General features: G+C 35.2%; 2 protein-coding genes across 2 annotated transcripts in view; both read right to left on the bottom strand.

Annotated features, from left to right (window-relative positions):
• Nucleotides 1–933: 933 nt before the first annotated feature.
• Nucleotides 934–18109, bottom strand: part of LOC116139248 (DNA-directed RNA polymerase I subunit 2-like) — a 30623-nt gene continuing 13447 nt past the window's right edge. Inside the window, 23 exon segments of the mRNA XM_031424920.1 lie at nt 934–1530; nt 1706–1725; nt 1728–1808; nt 1811–1910; nt 2223–2435; nt 3094–3237; nt 3343–3471; nt 3891–3966; nt 4044–4147; nt 5076–5150; nt 5260–5424; nt 5566–5730; nt 5802–6043; nt 6527–6606; nt 6688–6815; nt 7344–7459; nt 9186–9273; nt 9865–9982; nt 10117–10190; nt 10314–10366; nt 11830–12010; nt 13685–13722; nt 13820–13896. Coding sequence (XP_031280780.1) covers nt 1129–1530; nt 1706–1725; nt 1728–1808; nt 1811–1910; nt 2223–2435; nt 3094–3237; nt 3343–3471; nt 3891–3966; nt 4044–4147; nt 5076–5150; nt 5260–5424; nt 5566–5730; nt 5802–6043; nt 6527–6606; nt 6688–6815; nt 7344–7459; nt 9186–9273; nt 9865–9982; nt 10117–10190; nt 10314–10366; nt 11830–12010; nt 13685–13722; nt 13820–13844 — 2817 coding nt within the window. The 5' untranslated portion in view covers nt 13845–13896 and the 3' untranslated portion in view covers nt 934–1128.
• On the bottom strand, nt 16944–17886 carry LOC116139272 (DNA-directed RNA polymerase I subunit 2-like). The gene is made up of 3 exons (XM_031424954.1): nt 17777–17886; nt 17161–17288; nt 16944–17079 (listed from the first exon to the last, which is right to left on the bottom strand). The coding sequence occupies exons 1-3, from the start codon at nt 17825–17827 to the stop codon at nt 16944–16946; spliced, it is 315 nt and encodes a 104-aa protein (XP_031280814.1). The 5' UTR covers nt 17828–17886.

The raw sequence follows: 18109 nt of genomic DNA, 5'->3' as shown, positions 1-18109 counted from the left end.
CTAAAAAAAATCTTAGTAACTAAAACAAATTTGGAAAAAAATTAAAATGTTAAATTTAGATTTGGGAAATGGGTGATCCATGGGTCCACCCGTACCCACATGACCAAGTACGGGTGATACATTTCCTTACCCATTCACAATTTTCACCCGTTTGACCCGTACTGTAGTTACTCGGCCCATACCCAGGATCCACCAGTTTGCTAGGTATATTTTCGACCCTACATTCCTTGCTTTTTATGTGATCTTTTAATCTAAAACATTGTATTTATAACATTGTAAGACTTGTTTATTTAGTGATGATTATATGTTAATCAAGGTGTATACTGTTATTATAATGTCAGATAACAAAAAAAAAAAAAAAAAAAAATCTCATTTAAGAATTGTAAATTATTAGAAGATTGAAGAACGAGGGAAAAAACCAATGATTCTATTGTATTATATGCTATTCATCAAACTCTTTCCATTGTATAAATTTCATCTTATTTATTTTTTGAAAATGAATGTAGGGTTAATGTTTTCAAATCGGTTACGCCACGGTATAATCTTTTAAGTCCTATTCAACAATTTTCATAAAGAATAAATCTATAATGCAGAAAATAATAATAAAGGGCTAATAGGATTAAAAATAAGAAATTGAGACCAATAGGATCACTTTACTCTTATTCAATTCAAGGGATATCAGATATGTAGTTATATACACGACCAATCCATATATCCCATACGATATATAAAAGTTTATTTTTACTAGTTTAATTATAAAAATTAAACTTTATATTTAATTATCCAAAAATAATATTGTGATTTCAATTAATTAGACGAGTTACAAATTACAATTAGGACTTAATAAATTACAAAACCTGCATCAAGCAAAGCTCAGAAAACAATATAAGAATAAGACCTTACAAATCGAACCTACCTATTTCAGGTATAAATTAAAATTAATCATACAACAAAAATCACGGCATAAATTACAGCATCTCATAAGCTGCCACAGATAATAGCGATAGCATGTGATTGACATCGCTCCCCTTGGAATTATGTTTTCTGGAATGAACCAAAGCTAATGAATGAAATTCTCCGAGCAAGGTGTAGAGTTTTGACATGGTACACACTATACACTCACCGATATTAGACATCTGCTCCGTTACTTTGCTGAAGGGTCATTTTTATGTTCATGGCAGCCAGGTACCTGAAAACGTAAGGCATGGCAACGGTTTCCATTCCTTTACTTGTTTGGCAAGCATGACAAGTTACCTTCTTGGGAGCTCTCGCAGGGGGTAGCCCACCGATCTCTCGTACTGCCCGCCTCTGGGGCTGAATAAATGAAGTTGTAAGCATACTTCCACAAATGGAGCACACATCGGCAACATGATAATCAGAACATGTATGAAGCCTATCATGCAACAAATATGCTGCCCCATGAGCAAGCATGGAATCTCGTTCCATTTCTCCAAAACGGATACCTCCACCATGCTTTCTTCCTTTGATTGGCTGCCGGGTGATTTGGTCGATTGTTCCAGTGGAACGAACCTGCATATGCCAACCAGCTAGGGTCAAGACTGTTAACCTCTGGCAACCATAATTCATTAGGCCTTAAAACCACCTCTAGAAGTAGCCCTTGTACATTTGATAAAATCACGAGGAAAAAAAAAAAAGCCTCAGCTCAAGGAAATTATTTAACATAAACGGAAACAAAGTTTCTTACCTGAAATTTGTCTGAAACCTGTGCCGAAGCCGCTGATAATAGACTGGTGGTCCAATAAAAATTTCACATGTCAGTTCGGTTCCATAAACCCCACTGTATAACCATGATAATTAAAGCCACAAGTCTTCAACATTTCACCAAACTCATCGACAAGTGATTTAGATTCCGATCCAGCATCCATAAATTTTCCGTGTAAGGCACCTCCCTGCGACAACATAGGTAAGCATCATTCCAAGCATAATATCCAACCAATAATATACATACTGTATATAGATTAAGACTCATGTGGTCCACCCAGTCGCATTTCACCCTCTCTCTCCTTTACTTATGGCCTACTTGAGTTCCGGAAGTATGTTAACTATTAAAATCACTTCCAAAGGTTTCTAGAAAATATTTTCTGTCATACAGCTACTTTCCACCTTTTTTTCTTTTAAAACCGAATTAAAAATTATATAAAATATCTCATAAGCAGATCAAAATATTATGAATCAAGATTCCATTCCCAAAACAGGAGTACCTTAGCAGCTACAGACTCCAAAAGCATAGCAATTGTCATTCTAGAAGGAAACGCATGTGGATTGATAATCAAATCTGGACGCATTCCTGTGACTCCAGAAAATGGCATATCAATATCTGGCCACAATTGGGAGCAAACACCTTTCTGCCCATGTCTACTGCTAAATTTATCACCAATAATAGGATTTCTAGTATGTCGGAACCGTATATTAGCCTGCAATATAGAGAGGAAGAGACGGAGGGAGATATAAGGCGACATCATAAAAAGCATATGAAATTAAAATTCATGACAATGGAAAGTAATCCCAAGTATGAAAGCTTCACCAATTAATGACATACAAGTGCAATTATAACTATAAAGTACCCCCAGTTTCAAATAAACAAAAGTGTATTATTTTCTCCCCAGATACCAGACCCAAATCATCTGATGAGCTCCTAAAAGCTCTTATTACTGGAACATTCAGATTTTGAAACATTCTTTTGTATTTATTCTCTCCTAAAAGAATTATCAATAGTGTGATGAAGGAGTGTTTACGAAATACAAAACAGAACTCTAATCATAAAACTAACACCAAATCTGTTCAATAAACCCAGAAGAGAACAATACCAATATAGAGGAGCAAACTAGAGTTCAAGTTCTTTTAAGCCTATCACCAGAACCATGAGCAAAGCAACAAAATTGTTGACTAACCTTTAGCCCAGGATGTCAGAAACAGTGGCATAGTAACCATTGATGGTTTTAAAGCGAAAATTTTGGCAGGGAATACAACACAAAATTTCAGAACGCAAGAAAAACTTCTGCCCAAACATCATACCCATGCATTACCCTATTTTCTTTAAAATATGGTCTAGATGAATGAACACTCAATTACCTTTTGAAGAAGGTTCTTGCTGTTTTTCATATCAACAGCGACATAGTCAACAAAGACACGTTCTGAACCTTTTCGGCTGTTAGATCTCCACGAGTTTGTTGTCTTATCATAAATGCTACAGTATGGTTCACCCGGATGTATCAACTGAATATCAGTTATTACAAAATTCATCAAGATAAATATGAATAAAAATACAACTTACTCAACCAAAAAGGAAGAAAGAAAACAACAGAAACTTTTAACGCTAACCTGACCAACATATGGAAGTCCATCTGAATCAATCACAGAGTGCATAGATCTATTATCTCTATTCCTTCTAAAGGCTCTTTGGCTTCGATCTGACCTGCTGCCATCATCAGCTAAGTCAATAGTTTCCGTCTGCCAAAAAAAGCATCATATAGGTTAACATTAGTTTCTTCTTAAGATAATGTAAGGTACCCCTGCACTGATATTAGAATATATTTGACTATTATATCAAATGAATAAGGAGTTACTTCCCAGCCGGTGGGTTTTGATTTCATTTACCTAACAACCCAAAATAAAATAAAAAAATAGTATATTCTGATGAGCATTTTTTCTCTCATAAGTGCGTATCATTTTATGACTTTACCTCATTAATGTGAATTATTCTTCAAAAGCTGCACTTAAAAGTAACATCAAAGAGATATAAAAATAAAAAATATCATTATTTTCTCATAAATGCATATCCTTTCATTGGATTTTTTTCTCATTAGAGCACATACTGCTCAAAAAGCTAAACTTCTTTAAAGTTACACCACATGGACATAAAGACAAACCTGGTATATTTGTCCATGGCACATTCCACGATCCACAGATGACTTGTTTAAGATCATGGCATCCACCATATCATACCTAAATGACGTAAAGATATTAGATTTATGGTATTAAGACGATAAAATTAGCCCCATATACTTATCTAGAATTCTTACCCAGTGTACGCCAGCACTGCAACTATTGCATTTGTCCCAGTTGGATATTCGTCTATGCTGTACTTTGTATAAGTACTTGTGCGCACAATGGGAGTTTGAGGAGTCTGTCAATTTCCTAGAGAATATTTGTTACAAGAGTGCGAGTGGAGGAAAAAGCATAAACCTCATTATGACAATGAAACAATTTGCTGAATGCAGTTGATAGATCCATTTAAATAAAATAATTTGTTATATCTGAAAGATGTTGGACCACAAGCTTTACACAGAAAATGCAAGAATATGACTTTAAAGAATTTTAAATGGTTTAACTTTTTGCTTCATCCGACATCAGTCAACCTGAGGAACATCACAGATGATTGATGAACTTTTAGCAAGAAGCTCAGTAATTTTCAGTACCCATATCGACCAATTCAAGGTGATATGTATGATTATCGCCAAAGATAGTGCACCTTAGGTAGAAATATTTGCTAAAGTGGCAAACAAAAATCCATAGACTCTCAACCCAACAACAAACGGCTGTGTCATAGAGACTATCATTTAGTGCTTAACAGGAGTAACTGCATATTATCCAACTTGAGCAAGCATTGTAGCCATTGAGCAAGCATTCTACAATAACTTGATATAAAGGGGATCAAAAAAATTGCTTGTGAGTTGAGAAAAACTCAACATGTTCAATGCTACAACATCTATATACTTGTTCATTGACCTTTTTTTTCCTTCCATACAAATGCCTTCATATTTTTCCTGTCAAACTTCTGCCTCCTGCTCTCCTAGTTGAGCGTTCTAAGATTTTGATTGAAGATTTAAATACACGTAAGATGAAAATAATGTTGCTCTCCACTCCATATATGGGCACAACTACAACACAGATCAACTACAAGACCATGTCTTATTGCCCTCCCTCTAAGAGAACAAGATCAATAAATTTGTAACTCTACACATCATAATGTAACTAAGTCTAGGCATCAATGAGCTCCATCACAAAAAAAGAAAAAAAGAAAATGAGAGGAAGAAAACATATACGAACCAGACCTGAAGATGGTACAATTTCTGATCTGCACGGTGCTTAATAGCTTGTAATGAGAAACCCATTGTTTGCTTTGCCATCTGCAATAATGAAAAGATTAGGAAAGTCGAATATTAAACATCAAGGTAGCAGAATGGCAAGACAACAAGAATATTAGTACATAACTACAAAACAACATGCAGGAAATACCTGACACTGATACATGTTACGTGGACTCTGATTATGATCCGAATAAGGTGTGAGATTAGCAACTTCACTGAGCATCCCAGTAGGATGAATTTCTTCATGAGTTGCAGAAAAATCATTACTTCTTCCTCCATTTCCACCATCAGGACAACTTATCTCCATAAAGACCTAATATAACAATATATATATGTTAAGAGACTAGTATATGGTGTCCCATCTGCTAGATAAGGATCTACCTGATGACTAAATTTCAAGATTCATCTCAGACAGTATTTATTAGGATATGAAATGTATATCTTCTGTATTCACCTGTTCAAATGGCCCAATGAGTTCAATGTTTTGACTTTCCTCAGGAAGGAGAGATATATTTCTAACTGGCCGAACAAATCTAGGAGGAGATGTAAACAGGTATAAACCAGGATATGCTCCACCCATGCTCAAAGGAACATAACCCACTTCCAGATCATCAGGAATCTGCAAATTTTTATAAAATAATAAAAATATATTGGAGAAAGAAAAAGCAATGGGGATAGAATTGAACATACCACTGAAGCAGCAGACACTTTCAGTTTCCTTAAATGAGCAACAACTTTCTCAACTTCACTTGAAGGTATAGCTCCAACAACACGACCATCTAAAAGAATAGATAGAGCTGCAGGAGGACCAGCTTTAACAAGCTTAGGCAATGAGGGCATCATCCCAACCCCAATTAGAACACTGAGAATAGATGATCTTATTTTTGAAAAATCTCTGACATTTCCTTGTGAATCATAATATGATGTAACTCCTGAAATACATAGAATTACAGAAGAAAATTAGACGTCAGGCCAATTGACAAGAAATAAAAGTATGATGTCAAACATCAGTAACAAAGATTGCAACTGAACCAAGCTGCTCAGGCTTGACTCGGCACAAACAGCAATCAGGCCACCTTTAGACTAATCTCTATATGCAACTCAATTTTGTCCCAGTAACTAGGGTTGCAGCCACATGCACCCCCAAATTACACTGTCTACACCCATAGCTCTATTCCTGTAACTAGTTAAGAATGATCACCAAGTAAAGAAAAGTGCCACGGTTACTAGTATTGTTAACAACTTAAGACACACTGAATTACTTCAGTATGGCTCATTTTGTCATCACAGGAAATAAGTAGGTGGTAGAACAACAAGGGACTTTAGCTGCAGAGCTCCTATCAGTGTGGAAGTGATAACTTATGCAAATTTGAAACAAAAAAACAAATAAGGAAGAAAGAAATGAAAGGCCTTACGACAAGTAGAAGTCATATGGTTCAGCAATCCACATGGCTCCCCATCAGGCGTGTGCACAGGACAAAGGAAACCCCAAGATCTGTTATAGGATAAACAAAGAAAATATTAGACTTCAGAAACAAATATAAATTGCTGGATAAATTGGCAATAAGATACTCACTCAGGTAGCAACTTCCGTACACTGGTTGTACGAAGCCCAGCAAATGAAGCCCCTCGATGCACAGCACGAAAGAATGAAATGAAACGTAAAAAGTTAAGCCTCTCTGCCTGAACTGTGTAACCAGCTCTCTGATGGAACAAAAGAACCAAATTAATGATTATCGAAGGGTAACACAACATAATGCTGACTAAAAGGAAATTAGGTACAAAATAAAAATAATATATAATGCATGCAATGTCTTCAGCTATCCCCTTTAAATGCGTTACCACCATTTTACCTCCTTACTGGAACAAAAGCAAAACCAAAAAAAGGCATATCGTTTCATGCTTAAAAATTATGATTGAACTGTTCAATGTGTATTTCTGCTTGAAGTCTCACCCAACTAAATGACAAATAAGATTGTACAATTATTCTGACGACAAAAAGCATTTCATATTTTGATGATGAATATATAAAAAATGCTAACTAGAAGCAGAACTTGTTCAAAAGGAAGCATTTTTCTTCCCTTTACTTTTTTTATACATGGGACAAAGAGGATAAGTAACTAAAAAGCACAAAATATTTCGACAAGAGGAAAGGTTACAATAACAAGCATGAAGCACTCTTTAAAATATTTGAAATGAAAAATTGAGAGCTATCACCAGAATGTCAATTACCTGCTGTAAATCTAGTCCTGAGTGGGTAACCATTCTTTCCGTTTTCAACATAGCCTCAATTGCTGCACTGAGGCTCCTCGAAGTATTTTTATCAATGACTTTCTTTATATTTGCTACTGCATTATCTCAGACAGCAATGATGGCAGCGTCAGTTTGAAAATAAACAAAGGAGATATAAAGTAATGCTCACAGTTTAAACTTGAGAATCTCTTGTGTAGGTGTAACACTCCAAGATGCAGTCCAGAAAATCATTGTACTAGAATATAATAGCAAATATTATTCACCAAATCTCATGGCTTTTCCATTCAACTAGAATGTTGTTTAATTTGTAAGAAAGAATTTCATAGAGCACTCTTAATGTAAGGTCAAATTCCAGGCAAAATTTCAGGCAAGAGTTTAAATCATGCTATTTCAAAGGAGGACATTGGTTGACTAGGCATTCTCCTGACCGATATCAAACCAAGAAGGCAGAAAGGACATTTGGGCACTACTTAAGAAAACAAAAATTCCTTAAATTAATCAAAATGAGGCAACACAAGTTGATAAAATTAGTTTAGCTTCTAAAGGACATGGCCAACTCCTCTTGAAAGAATGTAATTGCAGTATCATTTATTATGAATTGCCATGCCTGCTGTCACAGGGCCTAAACCCCCTTCTAGGCACTGCACGGCACAAGCACACCAAGCACTTGTCAGCCTTCCTCAAGTTGTGCGTATCCCTGTTACAAGTTGCAAACACAATACAAGAGAGGCTAATGAGAGTATATTACACAGCATATACGGGAAAACCCAACCTTATATTATATAATTCCGAATACAAGGAAACTCAAGCACTCACACAGTGTTTTCCACTGTTTACAATCTGATCCCAATCACAGATTCAGCACCTAAGTTACAACAAGGTATACACACACATATATCCCCTGTCCTCTCTCACTCTCTCACGAATTTACAACCTGCTTGCCTTATATACATGTTGGCACATCAGTTACATAGAGGTTACAACAGTAGTTACAACCCTTTCTAGCAGTTACCTAGCAGTTGGCTTACATACAAGCTTATCTAGACAATTATAACCGTCCCACAGCCTTTGTTCAGCAACCATGAAGCCTTGTCTGATCATCCCATCATCTAGTGCACGACCACATGCACCCCACGCACATTGCTCCTTGCCACATGCATGTACTCAGCCACTTGTTGTTTGTCTTGCATGTTTGCACATATCCCAGCTCGTGTGCCTCTGCTTAGCCTGCCCATGGGCGCCCCACACCCATGTTAACACATGCCTAGGTGCGCATGTTCTAGCTTGCAAGTGTCCACACCCGCTAGCCATCTCATCAGTGAGTACTTGGCGTCCCAACACTCAAACACCCCACACTTGATCTCACCCATCCTTGTTTAGCATACACCCGTATGTTGTCTTGGCAAGGCTGTGGCTAAGGATGAAAGACATACGCCTGCCCATGCCCTTGGCATCATTGAGGGTCTTACACCTGCCCTATTGATCTTCTGATGCAATCAAAGAGCAGAAATGGGCTCTTTCACTGGTTATTCATTTTGTAAAACATTGGCATTGTAGAAATATGATCACTGAGGAAGAATCTCTATGATTAGTCAGTAGCTAGGAAGGGTGCTCAATATTATAAGTTATTGCAAAAAGCACCATGTTTTTTTAAAGAAAATATTGTAACCGCAATAAATCTTATTTCTACCATAATATAGCATAAACCTAGTAGGACAACAACAATAAAACTGGAAAAGCTTATAAATGAGTACAAAATTTTAAAAGAAAAACTGAGAGCAAACACTTTAAAGGAAGAAAATTATGAAACATATGACGTACAGCTAAAGAAATCAAAAGTTTTGCTGCCCTTTTCCAACTCATCTTGAAGAAGTTTCCTTGCCTTCTGTAGCCAATCTTCTATTTTTTCCTGGAGACAAAAATTATTTATTAGTACACCTCAATAATATACATCCATGGATAATTACAATATAGCAAAAGATAACTCCGTTTGTTAAATATTGTGCTACAAATAATGCTTTAGTGACTAAAAATCATAAGCAGACATTCTTAGCATTAATTATAGGTCAACCAAACCACACTAAGCAACTTTTTGGGCTACAAGGTGATTGCATTAAAATACAAATTGTATTCAAATTTATGACACTTCAAATGACATGAAATAAGACAAATCAGAAAATAGTTACTGCTTCATCAATAAGAATGCAAACTTCATATGCCACAGCAGGAAAAAAAAAGGTTAAAAAAGTAACATCATAGTTTCTTAAGAAAATATAAATCATCTAATCACCAAAAAAACACAGAGATTAAACAGCTCAATAGCTGAGTTATATTGAGGTGGGATGAAATCAGTTAACAGCTTAGCCTCCCTGCCTCAGAAAGAAAACTAAATGACTCCTCTTTTATCCACATCAATTTTTCTAGTTCTCACCTACTGCTGAAAAATTCTTTTAATAACAGAAGACATTTCTTTCAAAAGTGTCCACTATCAAGGTACTACCTTAAGATAAATGGTAATCAAGTGACCAGGAAGTAAGATTTCTTGATTCTGCAAGGAGTCTGGGTTGTCTGGCACTGAAGTCTGATCAATAAGTGAGAAAAGTTTCTGCAACATAAAGCTGAAGAAAGAAACCAAAAACAAATCCAAATGTGAGAGACAATCTCCACTTTATAAGAAACACAACTAAATGTCCAAATTTGAAACAAGCACACAAAGTAAACATATTTTAGAAAAAGACAGTTCATATCTAACATGAGTAGATTGAACTTGTCGTAATTGTCATCAAGATGAACAAAGATGTAATCCCTCAGAACAGTTTCAGCAACCTACCAAAGAAGATTGAAGAAGAAAAAGAAAATAACTTCAGAAACTTATATTTAAGACCTTCATTGCGAAGTAAAATTTTCAGTGAAACAAGGGGGTTGAATAGATAGTAGAGAAAAACTTACAACATAATAACTTTCTTTTCTGAGTCCATCCATAACAGGTTGGAAGTGCTCCCCTAAAATTTTAGTTAGAGAATTAACACAGATAGTTATTAACTGTTTTTAATAAGAAACAACATGATATCTATTACCATGAAAAATAAAATACAAAATTGTTATGACAAACCAGTGGTCCAAAAGATTTACAATCAGAAGCAGTTAAAGGGTCTCTCTAGTATGAGCCCTATACACTAATCAAAATGCACATGTTAGTACCGATAAGCCTCCCAGTTTTCGAAAATGAAAAATAAAGAAGAGTCCTGAAATTCCTTAGCAACAGAAGCCCATAAAGACACCAAACAAATTCTATGCCACTAGAAGCCACTCTCCCCTTCTATCTCATCCTCAAATATCCTTTTTTCCTTTTCAACCATGGTTCCAAAAAAATTTCATCCCTCGCATCTCCATAAAATCTTTGCTTTTTATTCCCCAACAAGTATGCCCATAAAGACACCAAACAAATTCTATGCCACTAGAAGCCACTCTCCCCTTCTATCTCATCCTCAAATATCCTTCCATTCCTTTTCAACCATAGTACTCAGAAATTGTCATCATTCACATCTCCATAAAATCTTTGCTTTTTCTTCCCGAAGTACACAAATCCTCCAAAACTTGAGACACACAAACTCAAGCTTAGGAATGACCCATGCCATCCTTGCTGCCTTAAAGAGTTGAAACCACGACTTCATGGCTATGGGTCAGTGGATAAAAGATGATTGACACATAATACACCAGTGATAATGTCATGTATTAAGCTACTTCCCAAAATTAAATTAAATTCTTACTAGGAACTTTGGCTTTCCTACATCTTAGCTGGAAGAAATAAGGAGGGGGATGAATCATCAATCACCAATAAAGGTATGCTTTGCAAGAGCAACTGCCCAAAGAGTTAACTTTCCAGGGCCTGATTCCTCCTTTGAATTAGGGTTTTTAGCGAAAATAGCCATTTTAAGGTATCTTTGTTAATTAATGTCGATATTTTTTTCTACTTAAACCCATCTATTGAAGTCAAGCGAATAAAATACTCCTCATGATTTACAAAAGATATCCCATAAAAGTTTTTTAAGTGGGCATTTTAGTCAGTTCACTTCAACATTTGGATACATGTGCAAAAAACTTAGGACAGTAACATTTTTCAAAAAAGAAAAAGCCTTTAGTGGCTATTTTCGCATAAACCCTTTGATCCAGCAAAACCAAATCCAATTGAGCCAAGATGGCTAATTTAAATACTTCTATATCATTCAGTTTACTAAGAAATTCTAAATTCCACCTGCCTAGAAGCACAAATAGACCCCTTGCTCTATATAGACACAGAGTGAGACTTTATTAGCATATAAAGGCATGGAGAAAGCACACTAAACTTTCCCTCTACTAATCAACAACCTTCTCAAAAGTTGTTCTTTCAAAAAATTTACCAAGATTGTTAGTTAACAAAATATTTAAATAAAAAATAAAAATAAACTAGTGAAATAATAAGTACCAATATGTTGTAGACATTGAAAACGAGTGAAAAGAGACAAGTCCCGGACTTCATCAAGAATAATTTTTGCCCGTTCACCCACCAGCTGTGAGCCAACAGCTCCCTTTTCCTTCTCATATTTTTCTCCATAGCAGCATGTTAAATTGTCATAAATCTCATGATCATTAGTGTCAACAAGGGCCTGATAACAAACAGAAATTAAAAGTAAGCACAAAAAAGAGATCAATGAGCCCATATACAACAGAAACAAATATGTATGAAATTATATGAAATCCAAGAGAGAACTTGCGCCAAATAAAAGGTTATAAAAAACACATGCATAAACAATAATCCATCAAATACTTATACATATGCTCCATTTTCCCCTTTTATTTGTTCAAGTGTGAATAATCATCTAAGATGTCACATAAAGCTGCAGGGATACACTCCATCTTCACGGATGCAAGTAAAAAGACATAAATGTTGCTTTTAATCTCCTCTAAGAAAATGTTATAATCAATCTACATTTTATTTATATTTAAAATAACAAAACTTTTAATACTTTAGAACAAATTCTGAGGAGAACCTCAATAATCCTTTCAACAGCAATTTTGTAAATTTAAGGTTAGGCAAAAAAAGGATTTATCCTGAGTTTAATATACCATTTACCACATACATGAAGCTACATCTACATTTATATTGGTGATTCATAACCTACGTCTCCCACAAGAAGAAATCTTTGACAGACTTAAACCAGAAATTGAACCAATGGAGAAAATAACTTAATCAAAGCAATGTCAACTGGAAGCCTATAGAAATAACATCCTCTAATAAGGAGATAAGGTCAACATAAAATACACCACGGGTAGCCAAACAGCAAGTGAGTAATGTAAAATCATTTCCCGCAGCAACTACAGATCATTTCCCGCAGCAACTACAGAATAAGAGGAATAAATATGGAAGATTTTTTACCAACCAAGGGGTGAAAATGTTGATAAGAATACCCAATGGAAGCAAGCAAGAATTTTAGTAAACACTGCCCATAGGAATAACAAAGGGAGCAAAGAGAGTATCAAGGAGACAAAGATGGATGGAGAAAGTAAATAAAAAACCAACTTTAATTCACAAGTACGATCTGGAATTACTTTGTATATCAATTGCCCTATCAATAAAGTAGAAATAAGAGATAAACAAGAAAATTTGAGCGGCATCACCAAACGAAAGCACCACTCGATAGCTCTCCAATGTCAAAATGAAATGCTAAACTTTTGCCAAACAAGAAAATTTATGCTAAACCACCAGAGGTGAGCACTTCTAATACAGCCCTGCGATATTGAAATGGAAAGCTAACGTACATCTAAATTCACTTGCCCAATGGATTGGACCTCCTGATTTATGAGTTTTGCAATTTACACAGAATGTTAACATCAAAGAACTTCCTCCAGCACCATACTCTAACCAGTTCTATACACACATCTTACTAAACACACCACAGTCATGTTCAAGAAATATGTTAGCCTATATATCATGAATTCCACCAACTAATTTTTAATAGATTAGTGAAAAAAACCAATTAAAAAGGTATAGAAAATAATACATTTTAAATGGAACATCTGGCCAACCACGATGGCAACAAGAAATATAAATCTCTACTTTGGACAAGAGCTCTTTTACCAGCCTCCACCATAATGAGCTAGGATTTTCAAATACGTGTAGAATTATAGTTTTCGACATTAGCTCACATGTTCATTTGAAAATGAGAAGGTAGATAAGCCCCAAAGAAGATAATGGTAGCCGACTGTTACATTAAAAACGACTTCAAGAGAAGTGAAAAGCATGAGCAAACATTTGAAGAAACAAGTAAAAAGCACAATACCTTTAAAACAATGCCGACTGGAAGTAAGTATTCCTTCCCCTGCATCCTTCAAATAAAGGAAGAAAATATATTACTTCATTTACCTTACCAGAAGTCAAAAAATGCATCACTCCAAGTCCAACTTTAACTGCTTACCAGAAACCAAGCCTTGCACTTCCATTACGAAGGTAATACAATTTAACTGATACTGAGGATTGATCTTTTCTTACACAAAAAAAAATAAACAAAGGTATAAAGTATGCTCACAGTTTAAACTTGAGAATCTCTTGTGTAGGTGTAACACTCCAAGTGCAGTCCAGAAATCATTGTACTAGAATATAATAGCAAATATTATTCACCAAATTCATGGCTTTTCCTTCAACTGAATGTTGTTTAATTTGTAAGAAAGAATTTCATAGAGCACCTTAATGTAAGGTCAAATTCCAGGCAAAATTTCAGGCAAGAGTTTAAATCATACTATTTCAAAGGAGACATTGGTTGACTAGGCATTCTCCTGACCGGAATCAAACCAAAGGCAGAAAGGACATTTGGGCACACTTAAGAAAACAAAAATTCCTTAATTAATCAAATGAGGCAACACAAGTTGATAAAAATATTTTGCATCTGAAGGACATGGCAACTCCTCTTGAAAAGAATGTAATTGCGGTATCATTTATTATGAATTGCCATGCCTGCCCTATTGATCTTCTGATGCAATCAAAGAGCAAAATGGGCTCTTTCACTGGTTTCATTTTGTAAAACATTGGCATTGTAGAAATATGATCACTGAGGAAGAATCTCTATGATTAGTCAGTAGCTAGGAAGGGTGCTCAATATTATAAGTTATTGCAAAAAGCACCATGTTTTTTTAAAGAATATTGTAACCGCAATAAATCTTATTTCTACCATAATTGTATAATAACCTAGTAGGACAACAACAATAAACTGGAAAAGCTTAAAATAGTACAAAATTTTAAAAGAAAAACTGAGAGCAAACACTTAAGGAAGAAATTATGAAACATATGACGTACAGCTAAGAAATCAAAAGTTTGCTGCCCTTTTCCAACTCATCTTGAAGAAGTTTTCCTTGCCTTCTGTAGCCAATCTTCTATTTTTTCCTGGAGACAAAATTATTATTATTACACCTCAATAATAACATCCATGATAATTACAATATAGCAAAAGATACTCCGTTTTAAATATTGTGCTACAAATAATGCTTTAGTGACTAAAAACATAAGCAGACATTCTTAGCATTAATTATAGGTCAACCAAACCACACTAAGCAACTTTTTGGGCTACAAGGTGATTGCATTAAAATACAAATTGTTTTCAAATTTACGACACTTCAAATGCATAATAAGACAATCAGAAAATAGTTACTGCTTCACATAAAATACAACTTCATATGCCACGCAGGAAAAAAAGGTTAAAAAAGTAACATCATAGTTTCTTAAGAAAATATAAATCATCTTCCCACAAAACACAGAGATTAAACAGCTCAATAGCTGATTATATTGAGGTGGGATGAAATCAGTTAACAGCTTAGCCTCCCTGCCTCAAAAGAACTAAATGACTCCTCTTTTATCCACATCAATTTTTCTAGTTCTCACCTACTGCTGAAAAATTCTTTAATAACAGAAGACATTCTTTCAAAAGTGTCCACTATCAAGGTACTACCTTAAGATAAATGGTAATCAAGTGACCAGGAAGTAAGATTTCTTGATTCTGCAAGTCTGGTTGTCTGGCACTGAATTCTGATCAATAAGTGAGAAAAGTTTCTGCAACATAAATCGAAGAAAGAAACCAAAACAAATCCAAATGTGAAGACAATCTCCACTTTTATAAGAACACAACTAAATGTCCAAATTTGAAACAAGCACACAAAGTACATTTTTAGAAAAAGACAGTTAATCTACCATGAGTAGATTGACTTGTCGTAATTGTCATCAAGATGACCAAAGATGTAATCCCCAGAACAGTTTCAGCAACCTACCAAAGAAGATTGAAGAAGAAAAGAAAATAACTTCAGAAACTTATATTTAAGACCTTCATTGCGAAGTAAAATTTTCAGTGAAACAAGGGTTTGAATAGATAGTAGAAAAACTTACAACAATATAACTTTTTTTTTCTGAGTCCATCCATAACAGGTTGGAAGTGCTCCCCTAAAATTTTAGTTGGAATTAACACAGATAGTTATTAACTGTTTTTAATAAGAAACAACATGATATCTATTACCATGAAAATAAAATACAAATTGTTATGACAAACCAGTGGTCCAAAGATTTACAATCAGAAGCAGTTAAAGGGTCTCTCTAGTATGACCCTATACACATCCACATGTTAGTACCGTATACCCTCCCAGTTTTCGAAAATGAAAAATAGAAGAGTCCTGAAATTCCTTAGCAACAGAAGCCCATAAAGACACCAAACAAATCTATGCCACTAGAAGCCACTCTCCCCTTCTTCTCATCCTCAAATCTTTTTTTCCTTTCAACCATGGTTCCAAAAAAATTTCATCCTCACATCTCCATAAAATCTTTGCTTTTTTTCCCAACAAGTAGCCCATAAGACACCAAACAAATTCTATGCCACTAGAAGCCACTCTCCCCTTCTATCTCATCCTCAAATATCCTTCCATTCTTTTTCAACCATAGTACTCAGAAATTGTCATCATTCACATCTCCAAAATCTTTGCTTTTTCTTCCCAAGTACACACTCCTCCAAAACTTGGACACACAAACTCAAGCTAGGAATGACCCATGCCATCCTTGCTGCCTAAAGAGGAAACCACGACTTCATGGCTATGGGTCAGTGGATAAAAGATGATTGACACATATACACCATGATAATGTCATGTATTAAGCTACTTCCCAAAATTAAATTAAATTCTTACTAGGAACTTGGCTTTCCTACATCTTAGCTGGAAGAAATAAGGAGGAGGAGGATCATCAATCAACCAATAAAGGTATGCTTTGCAAGAGCAACTGCCCAAAGAGTTAATTTCCAGGGCCTATTCCTCCTTTGAATTAGGGTTTTAGCGAAAATAGCCATTTTAAGGTATCTTGTTAATTAATGTCATATTTTTTCTACATAAACCCATCTATTGAAGTCAAGCGAATAAAATACTCCTCATGATTTACAAAAGATATCCCATAAAAGTTTTTTAGTACACTGAATTACTTCAGTATGGCTCATTTTGTCATCACAGGAAATAAGTAGGTGGTAGAACAACAAGGGACTTTAGCTGCAGAGCTCCTATCAGTGTGGAAGTGATAACTTATGCAAATTTGAAACAAAAAAACAAATAAGGAAGAAAGAAATGAAAGGCCTTACGACAAGTAGAAGTCATATGGTTCAGCAATCCACATGGCTCCCCATCAGGCGTGTGCACAGGACAAAGGAAACCCCAAGATCTGTTATAGGATAAACAAAGAAAATATTAGACTTCAGAAACAAATATAAATTGCTGGATAAATTGGCAATAAGATACTCACTCAGGTAGCAACTTCCGTACACTGGTTGTACGAAGCCCAGCAAATGAAGCCCCTCGATGCACAGCACGAAAGAATGAAATGAAACGTAAAAAGTTAAGCCTCTCTGCCTTAACTGTGTAACCAGCTCTCTGATGTAACAAAAGAACCAAATTAATGATTATCGAAGCGTAACACAACATAATGCTGACTAAAAGGAAATTAGGTACAAAATAAAAATAATATATAATGCATGCAATGTCTTCAGCTATCCCCTTTAAATGCATTACCACCATTTTACCTCCTTACTGGAACAAAAGCAAAACCAAAGAAAGGCATATCCGTTTCATGCTTAAAAATTATGATTGAACTGTTCAATGTGTATTTCTGCTTTAAGTCTCACCCAACTAAATAACAAATAAGATTGTACAATTATTCTTGACGACAAAAAGCATTTCCTATTTTGATGATGAATATATAAAAAATGCTAACTAGAAGCAGAATTTGTTCAACAGGAAGCATAAGTAACTAAAAAGCACAAAATATTTCAACAAGAGGAAAGGTTACAATACCAAGCATGAAGCACTCTTTAAAATACTTGAAATGAAAAATTGAGAGCTATCACCAGAATGTCAATTACCTGCTGTAAATCTAGTCCTGATTGGGTAACCATTCTTCCCGTTTTCAACATAGCCTCAATTGCTGCACTGAGGCTCCTCGAAGGATTTTTATCAATGACTTTCTTTATATTTGCTACTGCATTATCTCAGACAGCAATGATGGCAGCGTCAGTTTGAAAATAAACAAAGGAGATATAAAGNAACAAATCTTAGCAACTAAAACAAATTTGGGAAAAAATTAAAATGTTAAATTTAGATTTGGGAAACGGGTGATCCATGGGTCCACCCATACGGCCATACCCACATAACCAAGTAAGGGTGATACGTTTCCTTTACCCGTTCACAATTTTCAC

The sequence above is a fragment of the Pistacia vera genome, unplaced genomic scaffold (genome assembly GCF_008641045.1).
Source record: "Pistacia vera cultivar Batoury unplaced genomic scaffold, PisVer_v2 Contig35, whole genome shotgun sequence".
Lineage (NCBI taxonomy): Eukaryota > Viridiplantae > Streptophyta > Magnoliopsida > Sapindales > Anacardiaceae > Pistacia > Pistacia vera.
Note: the sequence above shows the minus strand (reverse complement) of the source record. Positions and strands in the feature narration are given on the sequence as shown.